Source organism: Elephantulus edwardii, unplaced genomic scaffold, assembly GCF_000299155.1.
Source record: "Elephantulus edwardii isolate Elephantulus edwardi_28Jun2011 unplaced genomic scaffold, EleEdw1.0 scaffold00269, whole genome shotgun sequence".
Classification (NCBI taxonomy): domain Eukaryota; kingdom Metazoa; phylum Chordata; class Mammalia; order Macroscelidea; family Macroscelididae; genus Elephantulus; species Elephantulus edwardii.
This window is the reverse complement of record NW_006400019.1, coordinates 3,563,931-3,573,663: the sequence shown is the minus strand read 5'-3', so window position 1 is coordinate 3,573,663 and position 9,733 is coordinate 3,563,931. Positions and strand designations below refer to the sequence as shown.

Here is a 9,733-nt window from a genome sequence, read left to right as displayed (position 1 = left end):
ATATATATAACCAATTGTTGAGTTTAAATAGATATTTGATAGTGACTTCAAAAGGTAAGCCATTTGTTTTATCATTAAAAGTTCACTTTATAGCACTAATCAATGAGATTAGTAGCTATTTTTCAAAGAGGGATAAAATAAAAGGCAAAAACTTACAATTGATACAATGATGATGATGATAGTTAGCTTAAGATTCTTCATACACATGGCTCGTGCAAGATTTCTGCTGGTAGTTTTGAAGGTGACAGACTAGAAAAGAAAAGAATATGTTGTTGTTGATCCTCGACACTGACTACAGGATTTATTTACAGTAACAGTCTGCTAAATTGCAATTTCATGAATTCTTTTTAAAAACTAATGGTCTTTGTTCCTGTCCTCTCTTCAGTAGAGGACAGTAGAAACTGGCCATTCATAACTACAAATTGTTGAAAGCTAAACTCTTTCCAACCTGTTTCAAGTACTACTAAGTCCATTGGAAGGGCTGCCCCCCTTCTTTTTTCTCTCTCCTCTACTGTGGTAATCCTCCTGATGCTAAACACCAGAAGTACTTTCTTCTACCAGTTCTCTCGCATACCATTGAGACAGAACTGACTCACAGCTAATCCCCCACTGGGTTTCCAAGGTTGTAAATAGCATAGGAGGAGACTGCTCATTTTTCTCCTGGGGAGCTGCTGGGGGATATAAACCTCTAGAGAGGAGTGGCTTTTGGGTTAGCATTGCAACCCCTACACACTCCAGAGTTCCCTGCCTGCAAATGGAGCTGTTTTCACACTTTCAGTAGGAAAGGCTCCTTCTAAAATACCTGGTTAGAAATAAATACACCTGTTGTATCCAATATATTTGTGGGATTCAGAACAATATAGATGTGTTTAATTTCTACATGAAGAAATGTACTTATTTGCATGAATACCATAGAACATTACCCCTTAAGTCATCCATTTTATACTGTATCATAAATTTCTCATTATCTACTGAATCATTCCTACAAAGACACAAACAGTTTAAAATAGACAAACTCCCTTAATAGGTCAGTAATTTCACTATCAGGTCTATGGGATAGAAATGCATAGACAATTCACCAAAAGACATAAAAAATGTTAATGAAAGAAGTATTCATCATAATTCAGAACTAAAACTACCCAAATACTCATCTATTGTACAGTATAAACAAACTGTGAAATATTCACATAATGGAATGCTTTACAGAGCACTAAGAATAAACTGTTGTTATGAGTCGCCTGTAACCTATAGTGATTCTATGTACAACAGCTCTGAAGCCTGCCCTATCATGAGCCAGTCTCACTGACTGACACACAAATCCCCATTACCAGAGTCACCGTGTCAGTCCATTTCATCGAGGGTCATCCACTCCTGCACTGTCCCTCCACCCTTCCAAGCATGATGTCCTTGTCAAGGATTAGTCCTTCCTGCAACATGCTCAACATATGTGAGAAAAAGTTTCAAAATCCTTGACTTCAAGGAGAAACTTAATTTCACCCTCTCCAAGACAGACCTGTTTGTTCTCCTGGCAGTCCATGGTATGTGCAAGACTCTTCTTCAACACCACAACTCAAAATCATCGATTCTTCTTCGGCCATCCTTAGTCACTGTCCAGATCTCTGATGCATAGCAAGTAACTGTGAAGGCCATGTCCTGGATCAAGTGCACCTTAGTCTCTAGACTGACATCGTTGCTTTTTAGCACTTTGGAGAAGTCTCTGACAGAGATCTCTTATAAGCAAGAATGCAGATGGATCTCACAAACTAAAAAGGAGTAAAAAAGCTTGATGCAAATAGATAAAATTCCATACTTTCATTAATATGATTGTGAGGAGTCAGTACAGTGGTTACACTTGTAGTGTAGGATGTGGGCTTCAATAGAGCTGGTCATGTTCTGTTCTGCTATTAATACAGTTGATTCCGTGGACATGTTATGTGTTACCTTGCCTAGGCTATGATTCTCTGGATTAACGGAAATAAGTGTCTGCAGAAGTCTCTGACCAACTACCAGGCCTGGAAATTTTGGATTCACCAACCCCTACAACCATGTGAGCTGGCAGAAACCTACTCTCTGACCCACAGATTTGGGACTTGACAGTTCACACAAATGCAGAAACCATTTTCTTGAAGTAAAAGGTAAGAAAACCCCAAATCAACAACAAAGCAAACCAGAACACCTTTCCTGATTCACAGCTATGCAGTATTCCACTGTTATGTTTAAACAACTGATTCTTGGTCTATGTACATGGTCCACCTGAGCACAATAAAAATTCAAATGTACTATATTCTACTGAGAACTCACTTATAGCTAATTTCCCAGAGGATTTTAAGAGGCTATAAATGGCATGGGAGGAGATTGTCAATCTTAACCAAAGTGCTGCTGGGAGATTCACACTACCAAGAGAGGTGCGGGTTAGTAGGTGTCTATAGCCTATGCCAGGAGAGAACAATACAGTGTTCTGGGATTTCCATTCTTCTCAATGCTATCCATAATTCGTTATGATCTAACAATTAACTGCCTCCCATAGTTAATAAAACACAAGTAAACATGTTTCTGCTATTTTCTACTTTCAGCCTGACATCAGCAATGCATTCCTTGTTTATTGGCCTCTTCTAAATCTAACCTGAATTTCTGGCCATTCCCTCTTAATGTACTGTTTTGGTAATTTTTTTCATATTTTTTTCAAGGGACCTCTGGTGGCCCTGTGGCAAGAAGCTGCACTGCAATCCTAGAGCTATGCAGTTCAAATCCACCAGATGCTCTGCTGGAGACGGAGGGGCAATCTCCTCCTGTACCAGTCAGATCCGATTTCACAGAACACACACACACACACACACACACACACACAAAATAAAAACATTTAAAAAATATTTTTTCAGCTTTTCTCAATACTCTTATACAGATATCATATACACAGTGATTCTTTGGTTAACATTTACAGTCAGAGTCTAGTTCCAAACCTGCCATTCATACACACACATCATCCCACACAGTCACTGCAAGACTTTGGCTCAATAGGAAAGAGATAAAAGCCACAGGTTCATGAACCAATAGCTTCAACTTAATGGAATCTTCCATGTCAGGAATGGAACTCTCTGTACCCTCTTAATTCTTAATACCTTATGCACATGTGAATAAAATGGTTTTTTTTAGGGTTTCCAGCCATTCATTGTTGCACTTTTCTCCCTGCGCACCCACTCTCGCAAAATCACTCTTTTCCTTGAAAAGAAAAACTCCTTCATTGTTATGCAATCCCTCCCCCCAAGTCCACACCACTGTGCAGCCTTCATTCTGGACTCCTGTCATGACAATAATAACTAATCATATATCCCTTTTAAGCAGTTCTCTCCCTCATCTGCTTCCTTCTCTGTCTTTCCTCAACCCCGACATCAATCCTGTTTTGCAACAGAGGCCCTATGCAATATTTGTCCTTTTATGACTGAGCTATTTCACTCAGCATCATGTCCTCCAGGGTCCTCAATTTTGCATAATATTTCAAGAGTTCTTTGTTTTTCAATGCTGCATAGTATTCCACTGTGTGAATATACTACAGCTTCTCTATCCATTCGTTTGTTGATGTGCACTTGGGTTGTTTTCAGCTCTTTGCTATTGCGAACAAAGCTGCAATACACATAGGTGTGCGTATATCTGCTTGGGTGGCGGTTATGGTTTCTTTAGGGTAAATTCTCAGCACAGGAATTGCTGGGTCAAATGGTATTTCTATTTGCAACTTTTTGAGAAAGCGCCACACAGCCTTCCATAATGGTTGCACCATTTTACATTCCCACCAACAGTGAATAAGGGTTGCTGTTTCTCCACAACCTTGCCAGCATTTGTTACTTGCTGTTCTGTTAAGTTTTGCTATTCTTACTGGGGTGAGATGATGTCTCATAGTTGTCTTGATTTGCATCTCTCCTAGAGTGAGGGATTTTGAACATTTCTTCATGTGCTTGTTAGCCATCTGAATGTCGTCTTCGGTGAAGTGCCTGTTCATATCCTGTGCCCATTTTTCTATTGGATTATTTACCTTTATCTTGTTGTGGTGCTCAAGTACTTTAAAAATTGTAGATATAAGTCGCTAGTCTGACATGTCATCACCAAATATTTTTCCCCAATCTGTGGCTTCCCTTTTTACCCTACTGGAGTTTTTGGATGTGCATAGGGATTTGATTCTTAGAAGGTTCCATTTCTCTACTTTATCCTCTCCTGGTTGTAGATGTGTATAAAATCTTTTAAAGATGTATTAAAGATTCACCTATCACCTTTTAAAAGCAGGTACTTTAAAATAGAATCCCACTTCTAGAAAAAGAAGTCTTAAGAAGTTCACTACTAGGATATATAGACCTCCTTAAATTACCCATAGATTAAAAAAAAATAAAGTAGCCATAAATAAAATCTGTACAGCCAACATCATTTCCTATCACACAGTCACCAAGGGGACTTGGGAACAATTAAGCAGCAAACAAAATGTGTGTCCTTTCACAGTGTTCTGTTTGAAGTTAATGCTATCAGTCTTACAGAGAAAAATACCTCTTCAGCAGGCTATTTCTAAAGTTTCTGAAAACTCAAAGGCTAAAGGGAAAGTTGCAGATGTGGCAAACACCACTTAGTAAGCTCTGCTCTCTGAGGTTCATGTATGATTTGTTTATTAGGATTGAAGCTTCTTTTATTTAGTTCTGGGCCATGGATATAGTGGCACAGATGACCTGGCTCCTGAATCTGTCCTTGATGAGGCTGGAATCAGACAGGTAGTTCTGTAAGTTGGCTTCCAAGACAGGTGGGCTGGTTGTTACTCTTGGGTGTTCAGTCCTGACTGAGGTGGTCTGTGAATTTCTTACACACTTGCTGGGTGGCCAGCAGCATGTTCTTCTGTGCTAACACCTCATTCCATCCTCCTAGATGTGGTCTCATCAAGTGCTTACCTACAAGTTTGCCAGGAAACTCAGCTTCATGGACATAAGCAAAGTGTTGTGCCAAATGAACAGCTTCACCTTCTGTGATGGATGGTAGAGAGTCACATAGGTAGCTTTACGGCAGCCTGCTTGAAGATTCAACCTAATCTTGTCCAGCTTCTCTAGCAGTAACTGGCCCCCATTCTTTGACTTGGCTCTCCTCAGAACACCCTCAGTAATGAGGCGTTTAAGCATTCAGGCTTTGTTGTACTTCAGCAATTGTCACTCCATATTTCAAGAAGAAGCTGAGCAGGAACAGCTTTCCCAGGATGGAGCAGAAGACTTTGCTGAGATTCATCAGGGCCCTCAACAGCTCCTTCTGGTAGGGGAAACTCAAGGGGTTCTTGGCCACAGAAATAGGACTAATGTGACTGACAGTCTAATTGTCCAAAAGCAAATGCTGCACCTAGACATTCTGCACTTTCTCCATTGGATGTGACATGTCTTGGCTTCCAAAGTTCTCTGCCAGGCCAGGCGTGTCCAGGTGTGCATGAGACAGCAATAGGTCGGAGCAGAGGTAGGCCCCCCTGTAGGCCCAGCCTCTAGCCCCAAGAGGTGCTGGCAGCCCCAAGAGCTGCTGACTGTTCTTTGGCACCAACTGGTGTAGTGGGTTGATAGTAGAGGTGTAGGCTTCTCCTAGGTGAGAGTAGGTGTCATTCAACTGTGAGTAAGCCAGCTTCTGGTAGAGAGACAGGAAGTAAGGGGGTGACTGGCATTCCGAGACCTCATGTGAGAGGAGCTGTGTTGCGTGGAGCTGTACAGGTGCTGTCTGGTGGAGAAGAGGTGCTAGAGGTGTGGGTTCCCATTGCTGTTCCAGTCCTGACAGTCCTCATAAATGTCTTCATACTTGACATTATAGGATATTTGCCACAATGTGGCATTAGGTGTCCCCCCCAAGATAATTGGCACTTAAATCCAGGCTTCTCCCCCCAAACCATAAATCCAAAATTGGGGTTACGGTGGTCTGGCATCAGCTGCCACCTCTGCAGTGCATGGGCCTTCCTGTCCAGGTCATGGAGTGAGCATTGGTGGCCCCGTCTGCATAGATGCTGCCTCCACAAAAGGCTCACTACCTGTCTGCTTTTTATGATATAATTTTTTTTCATTGTTGATGATTTTCATTTCCCCTCTCCTAACCCACTCCAATATGCACCCTTTGTTTCAGATTCTTGTCATACATATGATGCCTAATCATATACTGCTTTCAGACAATTCTTCCTCTCATCTTTTCCAATGCAGTGTTCATTATCTAGCCACTCTTTTCCCATTCTCTCCCCAACACTCCCCCATGTCTGTCCTATTTTATAACAGTGGTGTTATGCAGTGTTTATCCTTTTGTAATGGAGATATTCCACTCAGCATGATGTCCTCCACACTCTCCTATGTTGTGTAATATTTTACAAGTTCACGGTGTTTCAGTGCTGTGTAATATTCCATTGTGTGAATGTTCCCTAGTTTTACTATCCATTGGTTTGTTGATGGGTACTTGCATTGCTTCATATATTTGCTATTGTGAATAAAACAGCAATAAACATGGGTGTGCATACATCTGTTTGAGTTGTGTCTCTGGTTTCTTTAGGGTTTATCCCCAGTGGAATTGCTGGGTCAAATGGTATTTCTATGTCCAACTTTTTTTTCCACTGTTCATGGTTTATTTGGTGTTTTAGTTGGCATGATAGACTGTTGCAATGCTTCTAAGTAGATCTTTACATTTTACATCACATTATCAGAGTTGCATTATACATGACTCTGATAAATATAGTACACAAAATAAGATCCTTTAGAACAATAATGTACAAGACATGCAATACTGGATTTGTACATTAGAGCACAGAATGTAACTAGAAAAAAACTTGTTACACTAGGCCAAAGTTATTTAACACAGAGTAAACATTCTAGTTTGAAGGGCAGCGGCAGCATGTGCAACACTGGCAGTGGTGTCTGAAATGTGGTGGGATTCTTTTCTACTAACCAGTTTAGAACTACACAAGGTAGGTACCACCATCAGGACACAGCTGTAGGGTTTTATGGACCATTCCTTTGTCTACCTTTAGGAAACAGATGTTTTTCCTACGTTGTATTTTACTGCTTTAATCACAGACTGGATAAAAAGGACAAGATGCACAACCTCCAACTAAAATCCTTTTGTAGCCTAGACAGTGACGTGGTACAACAGAAGACTTTAAAACTACAGCTCTTTTTGGCTTCCCCAAAGCATATCTGCACTCTTCTTCAAACGGGCCTCTTCCTCAGGTGTCAGTGTCACCTTTACAACATCTGAGATTCCATTCCGCCCCAAGATGCAAGGAACACTAAGGAAGACATCATCTTTAATTCCATAAGGACCCTTCATCATGGTGGAAATTGGATGTACCCGCCTAAGATTCTTCATTATACTTTCTGCCAGATCTGCCACAGACAGTCCAATGGCCCAGGAGGTAGAGCCTTTCAGTTGGATCACCTCATAAGCACTGTTAGCCACTTGTTTGTGGTCCACTGTTCCTTATCTGAATCAGTACCTAATTCAGGATGCAGATTTTTCAGAGAGACACCAGCCACATTCACTCCACTCCATACAGGCACACTAGAGTCTCCATGCTCTCCAAGGACCCAGCAATGACAGCTCAATGCGTGAACTCCCAGCCTCTCCCCCATTAGGTAACGGAACCTCGCTGAATCCAGATTGCATCCACTGCCAATAACACAGTTTTTGGGAAAGCCACTGATCTTCCAAGCCACATAGGTAAGGAGATCCACTGGATTAGAAACAACAAGCAGCTTGCAGTTTGGGCTGTACTTGACAACATTAGATGAATTTAAAGATGTTCACATTACACTGGACCAAACTGAGACGGCTTTCCCCCTCCTGCTGACGTGCTCCCACTGTGATAATAATCAGCTTGGAATTTGCAGTTACATTGTAGTCTTTGCCAGACACAATTTTTGGTGTTGTAAGAAAAAGGCTGCCACGTTGGAGATCCATCATCTCTCCCTTTAATTTGTCTTCCATGACATCAACAAGTGCAAGTTTATCTGCCAAGTCCTTCATTAAAATACCAATGGCACATGCCATGACAAGAGCACCAATCCCCAAAATTGTAATCTTATACCTGGGGTGGGGGTGTGTGTGTGTCTGTTTTTCCTTAAAAAGATTCTAAATCGGGTGATTCTTGAGAGTAGCCATACCAGATGTGGATGAGGAAGGAACTGGGAATGCATGTTGGGCAGGCTTCGGCAGGGCGAGGTGGTGAAATCCTGACTCTTGAAGCTGCAACTCCAGGACTCCTATTTCCAACTTTTTAAGAAAGCACCAGACCACTTTCCATTGTGACTGTACCACTGCATTCCAACCAGCAATGCATAAGAGTTCCAATCTCTCCACAACCTTGCCAACCTTTGCTTTTGTTGTTGGGGTGAGATGATATCTCATGATTGCTTTGATCTGCATCTCCAGTTTTTAATAATCCTCAGGAAAATTTTACTTTTGTGTGATATTTATATAGAGAGAACAAGCTCCAGTGGCCCAGTGATAAAGAGTTGTCCTGCCAACACCAAGGCACACAGTTCAAATCCACCAGTTGCTCCGTTGGAGAAAGACAGGCAATCTTCTCCTCCTATGTAATTCATAGCCTCTGCAAACCCACTGGAGGGTTGGCTATCTGTCAGTTCTGACTCGACTATACACACACATATATACACTACACAGGTTTTACTTCTCTAAAGAACCCACTACTCATCTGTCAGTTTACTGGACTGTGGTGCATTGCATGTTGTGATGCTGAATACCATGCCACCCACATTTCAAATACCAGTGGGGTCAACGACCTATGTTGGAGAAGTTTCAATGAGGCTTCTAGACAAAAATAGACTATAAAGTAGTGTAATTTTCAGGGATTAAGTAATGAAGTGAGTACTAGAACCCATGTTTAGTGCAAAAAACCTCCCAAAACAATCAAACTATTGAATAATAAACATCCAGTATTCTGTTCATCCTAAAACATCTTAGTGGATGTTGTTTATAAAAATTACATTAAAATAAATATCTAAATAGCTTACATTATGTACAACACTAAATGTTAGACACTTTGCATGGATTACATGATTTAATCCTCACAACACTGTGAGGCATTCATCTCCATTTTATGAGCAGACATGTGAGGCACAGAGAGGTAAGTCAGAACTGACTCATAAGTGACCCTCCAGTAGCTTTTTGGAGGCAGTAAATCACATTTGAGGAAAATGCCCATGTTTCTCTGCAGAACAGATAGTAGATTCAAACAATGTCGCCAGCACAATTACTTCCCACTAACGACACCAGAGTTTCTATCTACAGTTACACAACTATGAAGTTGCAGACTACTAAGTACTTAAGAGCAGACTATTATGGTTTGAGTTTCAAAAAACAGATGAAGCCCGGGATGTGCTCACCAGTCTGTGCGAGGCAATCTGGAAGAAAGCTACTTGGTTGACTAACTGGAAGAGATCCACATTTATTTCCAATCCCAAGAAAGGTGATCCAACAGAGTGTGGAAATTTGCAATCACTTGTTATGCATCAGAGAGTTGGACAATGACTAGGGATGATAGAAGGAGAATGGATGCCTTTGAGCTGTGGTGCTGGAGAAGAGTACTGAATGTACCATGGACTGCCAAGAAAACAAATAGATTCATCCTAGAGAGGGTTAAACCAGGCTGCTCCTTGGCGGCAAGGATTCTGGGGTTTCGCCTGACATACTTTGGACATGTTATGTTGTAAGGAGAGACAGGTCTTTGGAGAGGGAC

At 41.3% G+C, this 9,733-nt stretch overlaps 1 protein-coding gene and 2 pseudogenes across 2 annotated transcripts in view; all 3 read right to left on the bottom strand.

Annotated features, from left to right (window-relative positions):
• LOC102869418 (vesicle-associated membrane protein 7-like) overlaps positions 1-9,733 on the bottom strand; it is a 47,429-nt gene that overhangs the window by 997 nt on the left and 36,699 nt on the right. For both annotated transcript variants that reach the window (XM_006899959.1, XM_006899960.1), the window contains one exon: positions 157-249. In XM_006899959.1, the coding sequence (XP_006900021.1) occupies positions 157-249 (93 nt within the window). The remainder of the gene's footprint in view (positions 1-156; positions 250-9,733) is intronic.
• Positions 4,566-5,457, bottom strand: LOC102872133 (annotated as a pseudogene).
• LOC102869021 lies at positions 7,141-8,136 on the bottom strand (annotated as a pseudogene).